This window comes from Phoca vitulina, unplaced genomic scaffold, assembly GCF_004348235.1.
Source record: "Phoca vitulina isolate PV1807 unplaced genomic scaffold, GSC_HSeal_1.0 scaffold23, whole genome shotgun sequence".
NCBI lineage: Eukaryota > Metazoa > Chordata > Mammalia > Carnivora > Phocidae > Phoca > Phoca vitulina.
The window spans coordinates 3,794,215-3,813,106 of record NW_022589726.1 but is presented as its reverse complement, the minus strand read 5'-3'; the positions used below and the strand labels follow the sequence as shown (position 1 = coordinate 3,813,106).

The window sequence follows — 18,892 nt, the reverse complement described above, 5'->3', positions numbered from 1 at the left end:
TATGCACATCATTCAGGAATCACTCCAAACACATTTGCTTAAATAACTCAGATGAATGCAATTAACCTCTGTTTCAGTCTGTATACGGGGCCCTGGCCCATGGGCACCCTCAGTCATATAGACCATATTTCCCAAATTGGAAAAGGAGTCTTCCCTGTCACTTATTTTGTTCTGATGGATCAGAGAATGATCTGGGCAACCAAGGAATATTCTGGAGCCCGACACTCACCTGTTCTGCCCACTGCCATCTTCTGAGCAGACAATTCACCAGAGACACAGCTGATGGTAACTTGATAAAGACGTCCAGGGATTAAGTCTTTAAATTGGGTTTCTGTAACTTGGGGTGCTAATGTTCTGGATTCTTTGATAGTCCCTTGGTGAAAGAGGGTAATGTTGTAGGAATCCACATTTCCAGAAGGTCTTTGCCACTTGACTTTTAGAGAGGTCAAAGTGCCATCATTTGTCACCTTTAGATTTGAGACTTCCATGGGGGCTAAATAGGGAGAAAGGAAAGGACACTTTAACTCAGGATATTGTACCTGTCTTATTATGGCCAAATTTTGACCTGCATTTTAATCCCTGCAAGCCACACTCCCTGCTCAGAAGGAAACAACAACTTCACGAGCAAAAAGAATACTGCAAAATCAAAGAAAGGCTATCTGGCCGGTGGAAAGAGCATAAACATGGGAGTCAGGAGCCTGGATTCTGGCTCAGACTTGGCCATTAGTCAGATGGGCAACCCTGGATAGCTCTATCTCACTGAGCCTAGGGATCCTTACTGGCAAATGAGGTCTTGGAAAGCTCAAAGAAATCTGTCATCTGCCTAATTTCTTCCCATCTTTATGTATTTAATAATAGCAAGTACATAATAAATAGATTGGTCAACTCATTGGCCATCACAAAATTTTGCATCCTAAAAATATTTTATTTTTCATATAAAATGATGATAAAGTTACAGCTCAAGAATTGTGTCATTATTTCATCAAAGGAAAATGATTACAAAAGAAAGACACTTCAGTGAATATTTTTTCTACCTCTTGGCTATGTTGTAATTTTGGGCTTCACTAACAGCAAAATAAAAATTAATGCTTCATTTTAAAAATGGGCACAGCATACTGCTTTGCATAGGCCAGTGAGAAGTGTAATTTGCTCTTGCTATACATAAATAATTCTTCAGATGTAAGGTACTTTTTAAAAAAAGATTTTATTTTTCAGCAATCTCTATACCCAACATGGGGCTTAAACTCACAACCCTGAGATCAAGAGTTGCATGCTCCATCATCTGAGCCATCCAGGCGCCCCAACATATATGGTACATTTTTGTTGGAAATAGCTACACATCTCTGAGGTGTGATGTGAAGATATGTAAATGTACAGGTGCCCCCAAATATCTTTCCCATCAATCTCTTGTAGCTCCAAGAGCCCCCTGCGCCAGAGTAATTTCTAAGGCACTACATACCTAAAAGTTTCTCTTAAAATCAGATAGCTTACTGAGAGAGGGAATTTATTAACACATTAGACCCATCAGAAGCATTAGAATGTACTAGAATTTAAGTTCCATAGGGCAAAGACTTTGGCCTTCTTGGGCACTGTTATATCCACAATGCCTAGCATACAGTTTATACTCAACAGATACTGAATGAATGAATGAATGAAAGTGTACATGAATTATTCATTGAAATTTAGCACAGATTAATTTATCCAGCTATGTTAGGCTATGAGAACAACTCCTGTAGTATTGGGTCTCAGGACATGTTTTGTTGTGTACAGGGTTTAAGAAATGGCTGTTTCACAGGACCAGGTCTTTGATTAGCACTGAGAAAAGTTATCCTGGCTCATTGTGAGTGATGTCACAAAGGCAGTGGATGCTCATTTAAGAGAAGGAAGTAGGGGGGCGCCTGGGTGGCTCAGTCGTTAAGCATCTGCCTTCGGCTCAGGTCGTGATCCCGGGGTCCTGGGATCGAGCCCCGCGTCGGGCGCCCTGCTCGGTGGGAAGCCTGCTTCTCCCTCTCCCACTCCCCCTGCTTGTGTTCCCTCTCTCACTGTGTCTCTCTCTGTCAAATAAATAAACAAAATCTTAAAAAAAAAAAAAAAAAGGGAGCAGGAAGTAGGAATCCCTATCAAAGAGGTCAGGATACTAAAAAGATAAGTTGAGACTGTATCAGTGGTTAACTTCGCTACTTCAGGCTGGTCTAAAATTTAGAATACAAGGGAGTCCCTCTTTCTCTGAATAGAAAAGTGGGTACATCTTAAGGGCCTTCTGTAACATGCAAATTTCAATTTGTCTCATATTATCATTATTCAAATAATTTAATAAGCCATGGTTATTAAACATTTCCTTGCTGTGAGCTTTATTTTTGTTCAGCTAGTTAGCGGAACGTACTTGTCCTGGCCGGTTTCCATCTGTGGTTTTGCAGCCCTGCAGCCTCGGTCACAATGGTAAGGTTATAGAGGTGTCCAGGTGTCAGTCCGTGAAAACTGAACGAAGTAGCATGTTTGTCCACGACACTGCCATGAACTAGGATGTCTTTATCCATCAGCAGTAGCTGGTATCTTTCTACATTCCCAGAGCCATGGGACCAGGAAAGCAGGAGAGAATTGGTTTTTGCTGAAATATTGATATCTTTCACTGCGGATGGCACTAGGAAAAGAAAATGCATTTTCCAAAGGGTCATTTATAATTTCCTTAGAGGAGACATAGACATGTTTAATTCGAAATCACACATTCATGTATGCTTCTCTGTACATCTAATTTGTGTAATAAGTAATGGCTACAGCACTCTTGAAATTTCACTGGATTCTGAATTAATGCTCTTTTCAAAGTCCACGCCTAAAGCTACATCATAGTTTACCTGTCTCTCTCCCCCACTTAATAGGTACTAAGGTAATTTTTGCCCATGAAGTATGATGTGGCAGAGCAGCAAAGAGACAATAAAGGGAAGAACAATGGAAGATGAAAAACAGAAAGCAAATTATAGCAATAAATCAGGAGAGGAAATGAGAGGAGAGAGCATGACCAGAAGGACAGTAGTTCCTGGAAGGAGGTGAAGTGTGTCATTGGTATCGGGATGGGTAGGTGCAAGCAAAAACTTGTTCCAGATGTAGGGATATTTAGGAAACATCATGACTTGATGTTATGAGGAGAGTATACAAAGGAGGAAAACGCTTAAACGTAAGTTTTATGGCACAAACTCAGAAATGGAGGCAGAAAATGCTGTTGCCTAAGATTTGAGTTAGGAAGGCCATTAGGAAACGTCTACTTCATTTTGGAGAAAATTCCAGTCCCAGAGAAGTCCCAGAACTTGTTCAAAATCACCTAGCAAGCTAGCAGCACAGTCATATTTTCTTACTTTTAGTCTAGTCTTCCCACTGTACTGCATAACATTTGTCTACCTGTCTATCAACTTACCTATCTGTCATCTTTGGTCTGGGGGCATTCTTACTTCTATCTCTTCAATTTTAATGTAGTTCCAAAAGGAGCCTAAACGATTAAATACTCAACTATCTGTAAGCAGGTCTTACCTGTTGATCCATTGGTATAAATTGTAAGGGAACGCTTCTCTCCAGAAACAGCTGTGATGGCAATATTGTATTTATTACCAGCAGTGAGGTTAAAAAATGTATGTTCATTCCATGAAGTACTTTCTTGAATTTGGGTCTCCTGTATCTTTTGGTTATTGTCAAACAATTGCATCTCATACCACGTGACTTTTCCAGAAGAAGGAGTCCACCAAACATGCAAGCTGGTTGAAGTAGTCTTTTCTTTACTGACTTCAAACTTAGCAGGAGGTAAAGGATCTGCAAGGCAAAAATCCAAAAAGAGAACACGGCTTAAAGACTTTTGCAAATACATGTTAGTTTGCTGGAACCCAGATTCATTTTCCTTAAAAACTTTAAGAACCTGCTGCCCGTGAAACAAATCGGTATTTTACTCCACTTTTAAACTTACCATTTCATTTAAAAAAGAAATCCACTTAGCTACTAGTCATATAAACTTCTTTTTCTAATAAAACTTTTTTGTTAAGACAGCTCTGAGCTTAGAATTCCAAGTAAGGTTATATTTTCGTTGGCTTGCAAGTTTAGCACTTTTCACACACTGACAGACATCCAGGCTAGGCCTGGATAAATACCAAAAATCTCAACAGAAAATACAGATATTAAGAAATAATTTTGAAATTTGTACTGAACTTTTCCTTTTTTAGGTTGTGGATTTGGGGGGTTAAGAACACATAACTTTAGGTTGTTTTTAAATACCAGAAAACCACCAAAGATAGAGACTTGATTATGAGCCTAGCCTAGGTTTGCTCGTCAGAATGAATTCTCCCAACAGGTGGGATTCCTTGTGTCCTTAGATTTTCTCAACTTGAGTTCCGGGACATTTTGGAGCTGCTGAAGCCTCCAGAGAGGGTGCAAGGGGTTGGTCCTGCACCCAGATGTTCACTTAGTTTCAACTCTCATGGGTGAGTTTGACGAGTCCCATTTCCCATTTCCCATGTACTGAATCTTCATTGTGGAACTTGAAATAGGATGAGCAGCATGTTCCTGGGTTAGGAACTAAGTCAACAGTGTTTAGGGATCAGCCATTCTATGATGCAGTGGGACCATCAGAGAAATAAGTCTCTCCCTATCCTGAATGCAGGGAAGGGCAACATTGAGAGACATTTACAGATGAGTAATTTTCAGAAATCCAACCTGGTTCTTGATCTAGAAAGTCGGACCAAGATATTGGAGGCTACAACTCAAAGCCAGGTCAGATGTTTTCGTGGCATGGCTACAGAGATCCAGTTTTTATCTACATCTTGGTAAATTATATTTTGCTCACAAAATAACTTCAGATTATAGAATCTTCTTAGAATAGTATATGTTTTAAGAGGGTGCTTGCTTGTGACTAACATTAATAAAAATAAGAACAACATAATCTTATTCTGTATTAAAAAGACTTGTATGGCCAGAGAGCTCCTGAGACTATCCGCGGGTCACCTAGAGACACCATCCAGAAGCTAAACACAACCTATGGTCAATCTAATTTTGTGTGTGTGTTTAATGCTGTGACTTAAATGAGTACATCATCCTGCAAAAAGCACAAGACAAGCCACGTAGCATTTTGTAATACAAGAACTAATAATAATATAAATGTCAGCAGACAAGGAAGCCAAGACAGCAGTAACTCAGAGAGCCCAAAGCGCAAGGTGTGTGGTCTATACCCTAGTACAGCAGAGGTTCACAGGCAGAGCATAGGCTCTGCAGTCTGACAGCCTGGGGCTGAGTCCGGCTCTCTGGCTCCATAGCTGTGTACTTCGGGCAATTCCTTAACCTCTCTGTGCCGCTGCTGTCTCATCTCCGCAATGCAGATAACAATACTATCTATTCGGCAAGATATTTATGAAGATTACATTGTTTTATCTAGAGCACTTAGAACAGTGCCCAGCACGTAGCAAGTGTTCAATGTTAGCGACTGTTGTTATTATTTCTGTAAACAGGAGGAGGTCCTGTCATGGAAGCAGGCAAATGTCGTGGCAGAGAGCATGGGCTTTGGGGTCAGACAGAACTAAGTTCAAATCCTTGGCTCCGTCATGGGCCAGTCACAAGACTTTGGACAAGTTACTCAAGCTATCTAAGCCTCCACTTTCCCATCTGTCTGGGGAGTATCATATAATCATACCTATATTCTCGGATGATTTGAGGAGGTGTAGAGCAGATTTACCTGGCATAGAATGGGCACTCAGTAATAGAAACTTATGCTGTCTACTTGATCACAAAAAAAAGTTTCCTCTGAATCACCGACAAAATGGAGGCAGAAGTGGAATACAATTTTTTTAAAGCTAAACGAATAGCCTTAATTGCCTTCTTCATTAAAAGAAAACACAAAAACTTGATAAAATCTTATCAGTTTATTCCCATGACCTAACTTTCTAACCATTAAGATAAAATTAAAAATTCCCAAGATGATTCTCATTTATAGGTTCTTGCGGAAAAACAGTTTTTTTTTTTTTTCTGGCAATATTATCTAAATTTTCTATCCTACATCATAGTCTGTAATTAAGGACATCATAATAAAAAGAAAGAACATAATTTCCCCTTACAGAAAGTCTTTTTTGTTGCCTGGCGAGAATAAGGCACTTCACTACCATGAGATTCTAGTAGCCAGCGAAACCCAAGAACAACCTTGTCATAGCCAATTGAGATGACACATTTTTGCTGAAGAGGCATTTTAAGGACAAGGATGGGAGGGACAGCTGCTTTCCAGCGAGAGCTCCAACGAGATCAACATCATCCATGTCTACAAGCCAGATAAAGGTTAAAGAAAATAACGGTATGGTCAGTATAATCTAAACCACATATAATTTGCAAAATATAAGCTACAGAAAATGAATTTTAAGGTTGCGTGCATAGAGGGTGAAGTTCAGAAATGCAGACTTTATCTAATCTCTCCGAGCCAGAAAACAAAACAGTCAATCCTTTGTACATCCGCTAGAACAAAGGAACAATGAGACTGGGAAGTGCCTGGGCTGCGAGAACCTGCACTGGAAACAAACACTTCAAACCCCATTTATACTGCGATAAAGTTCTGTGCTGGCCCTTGGCCACCGCTGCTACCCATGCTGCAGAAGTTCCAGGGTTTTCACACGTCTTTGCAATGGAAGCCCGAGGAAAACTCTGCTGTGTTAAAAGCAAGTCTCCGATATTTTCTTAGAAATAAATTAGGTACTTCCAGAAGGGGTGCTGATTTCATGTATATATACAAATGAATTTCATCTATATCTATATCTATATGAATGCAAGAGAGAGGGATTTCTAATGCTGTTTCAAAATGTAGTTATATGTATGTAATCTTTTGATCGTATGACAGATGGCACGTAATTGGAAAACCCTACTTGACTTATGTAATTCATGCCGCTGGCTGCAGGCGTCAACGCACACAGGTGCATTTATAGCCTGTCTGGTTTTTCCATGTATCACTCTCATATACATAGTAGCTAGTGAAGTTTGATGAACTACGAGAACTGTGGAAAGCCATAAATCAATGATTTAATCTCAATCAATTTAATCAATCTTAATCTCAGTCAATGTATCAAAATGTATCATTAGCCATAAATTTGAGACATCTGTTTGTACCTCTCAGTTTCAGACAGACCTGGATTATGGAATGCCAAATGTAAAGTTCTGTGATATTCATCTTCTATATTTCAATGAATCTACCAGTATCAGAAAGCCTGAAAATTTCATAAAGTGGTCTTGACGTCAACCTAATTCTTCTGTTCTTTGAGGAAAAGATGAAGGTTAGCTAAATTTTTGAACCAAAATGAATTCTTCTTTGTTTCTCTTTTTTTAAAATGGGACTTAGAAAGAAGGAGAAATTCATATATATAAAATGCAAGTAACAAGTAATACCTGCTTAAAATTTTTTTTTGTATGGCTACTAACACATTATTATTTATTGATATAGGAATTTCCAGTGTTTAGAATTTGAAATGATAATATTTATTTTGGAAATAAATTGAACCTTTTAACAGGATTGCAGGCCATCCATGGGTTAGTGCCAAAAGCTTTTCTCCAAGTCATGATAGCATCACAGTATATCTGTGTAGGATCTGATAGTTTACAATGTGCTTTCTCAGTTGGAATAGGCGGTCAGAGATGTGAAGTGACTCATTTAGGTCACGTACGTAACAAGTAGTATAGCTGAGATTCTAACACCTGGCTGCAAGTTCCTTCTATTACACCTTAGCTGTCCCAGGATGGGTGATGTCTTGAATGCATGCTCAGTGTAATAACAAAACACTCAAACCAGATGTCCTTGGAAAATAATAGGTAAATTTACAGAATTTTCATTTGATGGTTAGACTATCGTAGCAGAGATAAAATGAGTAACAACACTAATCACGCCTAAATCTAATTCTGTGGCTGTGAAAGTTACTCTGATTTTTTTTTTTAATCATTTTTCATGATTCTTCCTTTTTATTTCCCTAATCTGACTGCCTTTACCTGGGATCCCATTGCCTTATGTTTTAGCTGCTCCCAGAATTTTCTGGGTGTCTTCCTTATTTTCTCCCTTTTCTGTACTGTTGCCAAATAACCTCTTTGTATATCTTCCCCATCACCATCCTCGTCCTTCTTACAGCACCAAGATCTTTCCGTGAGATGAAGTCTAAGTTTCTCCGTAGGCACTCAGGGTCGCCTCAAATAGGATATTACTCCCCACCCACACACACACCTTATCTTTCACCACTAACTCTAGGCCAACAGATCTACCTTTTTAGTAATGACAGGGCCTATTTCTGTATCTCTACAGAAACTGGGATACTATTCTAGTTAAAAGCAGGGAGGCTAGGAGACCGGAAGCTGCATTTATGTAGCACTCTACATAAAATGGAATGAACATCAACTATTCATACCAAACAACTGGGAAATCAAAGTAAGGGTGGAGCAAAAGTCACAAACAGGTTTGCTTTTGGGGTTTTTTTTTGTTTGCTTGTTTTGTTTTGTTTTTTGGTGCATGTTTTGAAAATGAGAAGGAGAACAAAATGAAAAAGCAATTGCTCACCATCCACAGTTAATTAAGTACATTTATAGAGGTGTAATTTTCTTTTACTTGGTGATTGTTGCTGTTTGACTACAGTTGGCTTCCTGACTTATTTTAAGATGATGCACTCTATTGTTCTCTATTCATCAGAGTAACATGCATTTACCAACTTTTACACTAGATAGGAAGTTCAAGTAGTAACGGACTTTCCAAGTTTTAATATCCTCAAAAGGGAAATTAAAGCAGGTTTCACAGTTATCTGCATCATCACTCACAGCTGTGTAGGGTGCCCCGTTACTTTGAGGGTCATCATATTTGGCCCTGGGTACGTAAGTGGTAGAAGCTCCTCTGAGAGTCTACAGGCTACTCAGGCACTTAAGATAGATGTGGAAAAGGCAAACAAAAGGTGGACTATCAGGGAGGCTGACCTTGATGTCAGACTAGACGTGGGTCCAAATCCCATCACTGTCACTTAGAGTCGTGCCTAAGCAAGTTGTTGAAGCTCCTTGCCGCTCAGTTTCCTCATCCGTAAAGGAGCACAGCACCTCCTACACAGAGTTGTAAGTGTAAGAGGGAACGGAGGTAGATGGTAAGTGCCGCCTTAGCACCTGGCGAGCTCTCAGTAAACGGCAGTTGGTATTAACGCTGCTGTTGTTCTTGCTGTTCCGAGTAACACAGGCCAGCAACAGTGCTAAGGTGCAAATGGAGAATGAGATCCAGCAGCTAAGGTTTCAGAGGTTGGCTTCACGAAGGACAGGAATTTGAGCAAGTTTGGAAGGTCAAAGTGGGAGTTAGAAATCAGAGAGAAGAAGGGGTGTTACAGAGTGAGAAGCAGGTGAGGAAGCTAAAGCACTTCTAGTGAGCATTAGAGGGGCCTGTCAGCCCTGACAACCGACGGAGGCTTTAACCCCGCCATCCCCAGGATATCCTTCACCAGCCCCACTCCAATTCTTCCATATTAACGAGTGAGGCTTTCTCAATATTATCTAAAGTGCTACATAAATGCCGCAGAAAGAGAAGTCCCCTGGCCTCTCCTTCCAATCAGATTTCGGCCCAGAAAGCCCCTCCTATGTAGAAATTCATGACCTAGCACTTGATGTGTGCTTCTAAACCTTATTGTTAATGTTAGGTATATAGTGATATTGTGATTTTGTGAAAGATAATTCTTATCTTTCCGAAATGCATATTGAAATATGTACAAATGGAATCAAATGATGGCTTGGATTGCATCAAAATGATACGGGGTGGGGGAGAGGGTGGAGAAACAGATGAAATAAGATTGGCTATCAGTTGGTTACAGTTAAAGGTAGGGGACGAGTACATGGTAGTTAATTATACTATTCTGTTTACTTTTTTACGTGTTTGAGATTTTCCACATAAAAAGAAGGAAAGCAAAACCAAAACCAAAAATTCCTGGCAATCTATATGCAAAACTATCATGTTAACTTTATTTGCATATTATGTGTTTAGGGGCATATATTCATCTTCATTGACATACATTCATACAGATAGAATGGGCTTGATTTCTCCTACAAAATCAGAAAGGCATCAGTGTTATCCTTTATCCCCTAGGGGAATTCCAGCAAATTGATGTCTGGAAATGAAAGGTGAAAAAATTACTCTTTGTTCTTCTCTTATTCGGTCTGGACAAATAAGATTTTATGTCTTTCTTGCCAACCTGTAGAATGCCATGCCCACCAACAGAAGTCAGACTGATGGAAGAAGCTTCCCAAGCACTCAAAAAATCAAGTTCAGAGAACTAGGTTGGTTCATTCCATATTCATAGCTCAGCTTGACCTTAGAATTCCTGAAACAAGTAGACGGCCAATGGCTGATTGCTAAATACTGAAATCATCACCAAAAGTTCCACACAATTGAAAATCAATAGCTGCTTATAATTTCTTCACTCTGAAACACATTTAATCATTATCCCATCCTTGTGTGGGCTAAGTATACATAGATTTAAGGTATTTTGTAATATATTTTTTCTTCTTTAAAAGTTGACTTGAAAAATAGTAACAAAATATCACACGGTAATTTGAAAGAACTAATACCAACTTAAAAATTATATCCTTTCTGCAGAGTAGTGGAAAGAATTGGAGCTAAGCCAGAAACCCAGGATTCAAGTCCTGGTTCAATTATATACTAGCTGCGTGATTTGTGATTAGTTAATTCTCATGAATATCAATCTTATCTCCAACCTGAAAGTAATAATAGTAAACTTACTATGCACATGGTATGTGACAAACACTATTCTAGAATTTATGTATGAACCAAATAAAAATCTCAAAATGGCCCTATGAAGTAGGCATTATATTTATTATCATCCCCATTTCATAAATTAGGAAACAGGCCTGGAGAGGTTAGTAACTTGCTTGAGGCAACTTGGCTAGTGAGTGATGGAGGAGGCTGCTTCTAGAACCAAGCTCTCGATCTTTATGCAACCTGCCCCTTCACAATACTCCCTAAAAATAAAATTAAACAATATACGGTCAATATAATATATATTTTATACTCTTACCTACTAAATAAAGTAGGTGGAAGTATTTTAGATACTATAAAAGCACAAGACAAATATTAGAGTATAGTTTCTTCCTGGTTAAGATAATATTCTTCGGTATTATAGATTTAGCCATGCATAAAGAAGAATCTACCAGAATCTTAATGCCAATGAATAATAGAAAAACCATGTCAATAGCTCTTAAACTTCATTGTGCATTGATTCACTGTGATATTTGTTTAAAATCAGATATCCCAGCCTCCACTTCTTCTAAATTCATTACATGTGGGGTAGAAGCCAATAATATATGCTTTTATAAGATATTTTGCCAAAGATTTTGATGCAAGTAGCTTACAGACATTATTGGGAAGTAGTGGCTTATGTTTAAAGTTCTGTAAGTGTATGGGCTCAATTGTGTCCCTCTAAAATTCACATATTGAAGCCCTCAACCCCCGGTACCTCAGAATGGGACTGTATTTGGAGATAAGGCCTTTAAAGAGGGAATGAAGTTAAACTGACATTTTTAGGGTGGGTCTTAACCCAACATGACTGGTGTCCTTCTAGAACACAGACAGCATAGACAGGGGGATGAGTATGTGAGGATATAGCAAAAAGGCAGCCACCTGCAAGCCAATTAGAGAATCCACAGGAAAAAAGCTGCTGATGCCTTGCTCTGGGACTTCTAGCCTCCAGAATTGTGAGAAAATAAATTTCTGTTATTTAAGTCACTTGGTCTGGTATTTTGTCATGGAAGCCCTAGTAAACTAATACAATAAGTAACATTTTGAAGTGTAAATAAGAGCTGATATGGTGATTTGGTAATTAATGCTCCTAAAATGTTTTGTTTTTTTTTTTAATTAAAGACGAAGGAATTAGCCATATTAAAAGAGCTAATTTTTTTCACCCTTTGTTCTAGGCTGATTATTAAGTAGCTGAAACTGACTAACAAGAAGGCATATGTTATTAAGATAGTCTTCCCATAAGTGGAGTTCTTTACTACCAGACTACTTCCCTGGGTTCTATAACTTACCTATAACCCAAGGAGAATAGATCATATTCTTAGAATACATATATCCTCCCACTGAAATGTTCACTTTATTCATTCATATCTATCTATCTATCTATCTATCTATCTATCTATCTATCTATCATCTATCTATCCATCCACCCATTCATCTATCCATTCATTCATCCATCTATCCATCCATGTGATCAATATTTATTGAATACCATGTGCTAGATGCCATTTTAGATATTGAAAAACTACTTTTTACTTGTGGGAAGATAAAACCCCCCAAAAGTTCTAAACAAAAACTCGAAAGTTTCATTTAAACAAACTCAAGTGCCTTTAGGATGCATTCAAGTATGGAAATAAATGAAGTGGTCCAGGGGGATTCCAGTGAATTGGTATCTAAACAGAGAGAAACTACAACTTAGCTCTAGAGAATTCTAGGCAGAGTGGTCCAGCTTTGTCAAATCTTCCAATATTTTAGGGGAACCCAGAAATCTGGCACTTATGTGAATTTTCCATTTTTAATGCTGGTAAAAATAATCTGGATTTTTTCACAAACATTATGTGAGCCAAACGAAACATATTATTATTTAGACACCTAGCTAGACACCCCTAGGGGCTACCAGTTTGCAGCCCTCTGCTTAGACTCTGAGGACACAGTGATACAAAAGTTTTGGAGTTCTTCAATATTGTCTTCATTAGTTGATTTCCAATGAATTCACGACTAGATAATTTGACTTCCAAATTATTTTTGTTCACAACTAAATAATTTGGCTTTCAACTTATCATGGTTGTTGCATCAACCGGTTTAATGACTGAAGACACCTGAGAACTGCCTCGCCTTCTCTGGGGTGATGGCAGCGTGGCCAACACGAGGCAGGGCGAGGTCTTCATCCAGGAAAGAAGTGCGAAAGTTCTGTCCCCGCCTTCATCATGACCTCCCCTCACCTCTGCACAGACCGCAAGGACAGGGACCATGTTTTGGTCATCATCCTTACAAGCACACCAGTCACCACTTGGCATAATTCCCTGCAGTATCCGTGCTTGGTGAATGTTTGCTGAATCCATGTATGTTTTCTCAATTCTGACTTAAAATCTGGAGTGAAAACTGATTGTTGCTAAAATAAGTTCCCATGTAGTTCCCATGTAGTTCAAATTTTTTTTAATCTTTAAGGTCACGTCTACATGACAATAAATGAACTGTTTTAGACAGTTTATCAGGAAGAACAACCAGACAAATCACACTTGGAATGATACAGAGATAATCTAAGCAACTGTTGTATCCCTAGTCAAATCATGTCTTGCTCTCATTCTCTTTTATTCTAGACTGGCAAGACAGGCAAAATGGAGTAGTAAAGCACATTTTGAATAACTTCTTTTGTTTGAAGGTATATCTCAGACTTAATATTATACTACTAGTTGGTCCTACTTTACCAAGTGTAAAACGTGATTTGTAGAGTTCACCTTTGTAGCCTAAAAATTTAGAGAAATACCAGTACTTTCTCTCAACTACATGAAAAATTCACGTATGTCCTCAAATTATAGAAAGCACTAATGACAAAAAACAAATAACAACCAACCAAAAAAATCCTCCCTGAAACATTTTTAAAATATCTTAATTAAAAAATGTTTATTTAGGGGTCCCTGGGTGGCTCAGTCGTTAAGTGTCTGCCTTCAGCTCAGGTCATGATCCCAGCGTCCTGGGATAGAGCCCCGCATTGGGTTCGCCGCTGGGTGGGAGGCCTGCTTCTCCCTCTCCCACTCCCCCTGCTTGTGTTCCCTCTCTCGCTGTGTCTCTCTCTGTCAAATAAATAAAATCTTTAAAAAAAAAGTAAAACATTAAAAATAAATAAATAAAATAAAAATGTTTATTTAAATAAAATTATTTTTAAAATGTAGAGGATCCTAAGCATTACACCATCATACAAATAAGTGTGGGGAAAAAATATCATTATACAACCATCACCTGCAAATTTCATCCTTCACATTTATCATGGAGCTCATAGAATTTGTGGTGAAAAGTATATTTGTGATACTGTAAAAAGTAAGTCTTTAAGAAAAATGATGAAAACCTGAATGCTGATGAAGTCTTTTTTTAACTCAACATAGTCAATAAAATGCAAATATTTCTTACATTTCACAAATGTCTTTGGACTTGGAACACCTACAAGCATAATTAGACTTGGAGCGCATTCTAACTAGTAACACCCACAGTGAGTCTTTTTCCTATTTTTAAAAATAGTTCTGCCCCATTCAACAGACACCTTAACAAATGCAATGAACACATCTGGAAGTTCTATGTCATAAATTTCACAGCATTAGCAATCTGAGTGTTCACAAAACTATCCTCCCATACCAAGAGACCAGCAGCTTCATGACTAAAAACATAACCACTTCAACTTCTGTAAAATGTTCTAATTATGTGGTTGATTTCAGTCTCTCTTTGATTCCATATAAAAACATAACCAAATTCTTCACGAGTGTTGTTTCCTTTCAATTTAAGTTCCTGCAAATCTCAGAAATTATCTCAAAGTTTCATCTGAAGTAAGCCAAGTGATGTAATTGGGCATTCTTAATTTTTCTCCGAAAAAAGAAGAGTATGAATATTTGATTGACTTACTACATGAACCCAGCTACATTTCCTGACCCTGCTGTAACTGCCTTGAGAACTGAAAGTTCTCACACCTTTTTATTTATTTATTTTTATTTATTTTATTATTATTATTTTTTTAAGATTTTTTATTTATTTGTGAGAGAGACAATGAGAGACAGAGAGCATGAGAGGGAGGAGGGTCAGAGGGAGAAGCAGACTCCCTGCTGAGCAGGGAGCCCGATGTGGGACTTGATCCCGGGACTCCAGGATCATGACCTGAGCCGAAGGCAGCCGCTCAACCAACTGAGCCACCCAGGCGCCCCTCACACCTTTTTAAAGACCGATAGCTAAGGAAGTCATCTTTGTTCAGGTTGAACATGAAAGAGTAGTAAGGACAACACACTTCTAAAATTTGACTTCCAGAATTTTTCTGTGAAATTTGACTTTCTGAATAGAAGTGAAGTTTCACTATTGCAACCAGTAAAGACAATGTTAAAAGGAAGACTAATGAAGTCACAAAACATCAAAGTTGTTAGAGAATTTAGAGCACATGTAATGGGTAGCTGACAGGAATAACGAGGTTAGAGTATGACAGCCCCCTACCTAGGTCATTGGCACTTGGTAAGAACTTGGACCTGAACGGCCAAGTCTGACACTCTTATTTTACAGACAAGAAAACTGATGCAGGAAAGACAAACTCTTCCTATATACACATGGAAGGGTTTACCAAAACTGTAAAGAAAGTAAGTGACTTGAAGTTCAGAGTAACCAAAGGACCGTCTCTGATACTATGCTGTTTTAGTTATTCAAGTTATACAAATTAATTTTCGTGCCCTCATTTGAAAGGACTTTTTGATTTTTCCCCTATGAATGGCTCTATTCTATTCCTGAAGATTTTATGTCCTGGTTCCAAAAATAAAACTAAGTTGAGGAAAGGCATATCCCTAATCGTTGCACTTCCATTATTTATTCTAAAAACATTTGCTTAAAATTATTCCAGGGCTTGACAGTTTAATGTGATGGAAGCTCAAACCACACCGTTTTAGCAAATTTAACAAACTCCCTCCACAGCCCACAGCTCCTCTCTGCTGCACTCCCCCTTCAAAGAGCTAGTCCGCTGTCTTCAGCACTAAGGAAATCTCTAAAAGTCAACCAAGCTGCTTCTGGCCAGATCTGAGGAAACTAGAAATCTTGGTCAATATTTATCTTCACAGGTATTTTTACCTTTATTTTCTGTATGCCTGGAGCTCAAATGAAACACCAGCTTGAAAAGGCAGGGCTCAGCCCAGAGTGGCCTGGCCGTCCAACTGCACCTGTCACCCTTTACCTGTTTGCAAGACCACAGTTCTCTCTTCTCCATCCAGAGACACAATCCTGAAGTTATAGGTGGTTCCCGCTTGCAGATCCTTGGGGTAGCATCCATAGGTGGTGTTGTCTATCCGCGTGGGGTGGCACCATGCGACCCCTGACGTGTCACTGCTATAGATGAGGCTGAAGTTACAGGGTGACCCCAGAGTTCTCCACTGGAGAGACGCGGACCGGCTGGAGACCTTGGACTCCGTCAGGGTGAAGTTACATCTCACTGGCTCCCCCAGTCCAGTCTGCAAAGGAACCAGAAGCAGCTGAAGCCCGCCGTCTAGACCGTCCCGGGACTTGTCCATAGCAAGGTCCCCAAGCCGCCTCCTCAGCCCTCAGCCCCAGCCTCAGCCCAGCCCTTTGCCCTCCAGCCCGAGGAAAGACCCGCGGAGGAGGTGGGTGGCAACTCTCTCCCTGGCCTGCTCTTTCTGGGGAGCGGCTTGGAGACGGAGGGCGGCTCGGTGCCTCTGACAGTAGGATGAGCTGTCAGTCTGGCCGGAGGGCTCACGAGAGGACCTTTCTTCCCCAGGGAGAGGAAGAAATTCGGCCATCTCCCTCTGCAAAGCACGACCCAGGCGACCGGACGGCCGACTGGGAGTTTGGTCGTCAGCAGGGAGGGGCGCGTCGGCCCGCCACCTCCCTCGGGCCACTCACCTGCAGCAGGCTCAGCGCGGTGCACAAGGCCAGCCCCGCTCCATGGCTCAGCATCGCGCTCAGCGCTCACCACCCCGACTCAGCAGAGCGGCTGGGGCGCCCGGCGGCCCCGACGGCCGGCGCGGGGCGGGGGGGTGGGGGTGGGGGACACCTGTTGCGCGCGCTCAGCGCGCCCCGCGGGCGCACAGCGCTTCCCTCCGGGCTGGCGACGCGCAGGGGCCGCCGCGGTCGCTGCCGCCGCCGCTGCTGCTGCCGCCCCGGGCGGGCTGCGGACGCGAGAGGCGGCGGGGGCAGGCAGCGCGCCGCCCTTCCCACGCTGCCATGCTGACCCGCGCTGCCTCGCCCCGGGCCCCGGCCGCGGACTTCCGCAATCAAAAGGCAATTTCCTCGTCTCCCGGCAAAGGAACAATGCGCCGGCGAGGGAGGGAGCCCCGAGGAGCCAACGCCTGAGGCTGCCAAGGGGGCCCCCGCTGCCCCGGCGCCGCCGCCCCCCTGGCCGGGGGTCCCGTCCGGGCCCACCGAGCTCTGCCTCCTCCTCCTCCTCCTCTCCCGCGACTTTCACTTTTTCCCACTCGGTGGTCCTCCTCCCCGCCGTCCTAGCCACAGTCAGTACTTGCTCCCTCTCACTTTCCAGCCTCCCCACCCCCTTCCTCCCTCCACACCCAGCGCCTCCCCCTCCCTATCTTCCTTCCTATCTTCCTCATCTGCTTTCTCCAGGGCCTCTTTTCCCAGGATTAAACTTGACCACAGCAGATTTCCCTAGGTCGCCTACACTCCTTCCTGAAGCCTTTTATTAGAGTGCTTTTGCCCTTCTCACCTCAAAGCAGTCATTTGTCCCAATGCACATCCCCCTGACACCAACAAGAGAAAAAGACCCCCAAAGGATCTTGTCCATTGTCAACTTGACCTTTCTTTTTCTCTGCCCGTTCACTTTCCCCTTTCTCTTGTATAGAGGTCGGTGTCCTCCCTAAATCTTACGCAAATGCTGCTGACCAAGAACAAATGTAATCACCGCCAGTTGTTCAACCCACAAAGCAAACTACAAAGCAGTTTCACCACTGACCATCCAGTAGTTAATACCATTTCATCCATAATTGTCCAAGCAATATAAGAAAGCAGTAAAACTCTTCCTTTGAGGAAAATACTATTGATGGCTCAGTTCCCACACTTATTACAAAAACTGGAATTTACTCAGTTTCCAGCACTAACTATAGCTTTTTAGCAACTGCCCAACTGCCTCAGTATCCGAATCATCATGTATCTGAAAATGGATTTTAAAAGAGTTTCTAATAACCAAAGAGCAAAAATGTTTAATTGTACACAGGTGATACAAGCAAAATCTGGCAACAACTTTTATAATGCTCAATTGCTTTTCTTGGGTGCCTTCTCTGACAACTGCCAGAAGAGATGAGATTTCACAGTTTAATTTTCAAAACCAAATACTCTGGAGCTAAATCAATAAGAAGAATGTCATATTCCCTTCTTTCTCAGATAGGCAGATTCTACAGAAAGCTAGAGTATCGACTTCTATATCAACTGTATCTACTTTGAGGATAAGAGAAAAAAGTGAAAATTGTTTCGATTCTTTCAGAAAACATGTTTTTAAGAAACCTTTGAATGAAAAAATGAAATTTCTACCCCTTCAGAGATTCTATGGGCTTTAAATCTGCAGCCAGACCAGTGATCTCAAATCTCCTTTTCAAGTTAGCAAACGCTCAAAAGGCAAACCTGAACTGCGTGTATTTCTGGGAAGACAGAATCTTTCCTGTTTCTCTGCCCAGATGACTTGCCTTCCAAGAGAGCCTTTCTCGCCCTCTGTATTTTGCCCCCACGTTCAATGGCTTTTCACAGCCTCCCACGTCTCTGCAGCATCAGAGGTGGTCCCCTCCTCTCTGTTACAGACAGGCTGCCTTCAGCCCTTAAAGGGGTCTTTTTGCAGCTTCGTTCCTTCTCAACATTCATTACCTTTCTCTTTTCTTGCTATATTCAGAAAACAATGTGGCTTCCTTGTCTGTCAAACTGGAATTATACCACTCTAAATACTTCCCAGAGCTGTTATGAAGAATAAATAAGGTCACAGATGTGAAAGCACCTTTTGTAAACGCTTATGTGCTGTCCAGGTGTTGGTTTACCTGGTAATAGATTGCATCCCCATCACATTTTTTCCCCTCTCTTTTAAATTCAACCATCACGTAGGTTGCGCCTTTCTAACTTCTGCAGTTTCTTTCTTGCTTTGTCTTTTCCATTGAGGTT

At 40.9% G+C, this 18,892-nt stretch overlaps 1 protein-coding gene across 3 annotated transcripts in view; it reads right to left on the bottom strand.

Moving 5' to 3' along the window:
- The window catches only part of PTPRB (protein tyrosine phosphatase receptor type B), a 110,917-nt gene that overhangs the window by 65,266 nt on the left and 26,759 nt on the right, over positions 1–18,892 (bottom strand). For 2 of the 3 annotated variants that reach the window (XM_032420392.1, XM_032420391.1), the window contains exons 4-7: positions 15,957–16,230; positions 3,523–3,798; positions 2,384–2,641; positions 230–493 (exon numbers count right to left, since the gene is read on the bottom strand). In XM_032420392.1, coding sequence (XP_032276283.1) covers positions 230–493; positions 2,384–2,641; positions 3,523–3,798; positions 15,957–16,230 — 1,072 coding nt within the window. Of the gene's footprint in view, positions 1–229; positions 494–2,383; positions 2,642–3,522; positions 3,799–15,956; positions 16,231–16,639; positions 16,740–18,892 lie in introns of those variants that run through there. The other variant, XM_032420393.1, reaches the window with a different exon arrangement.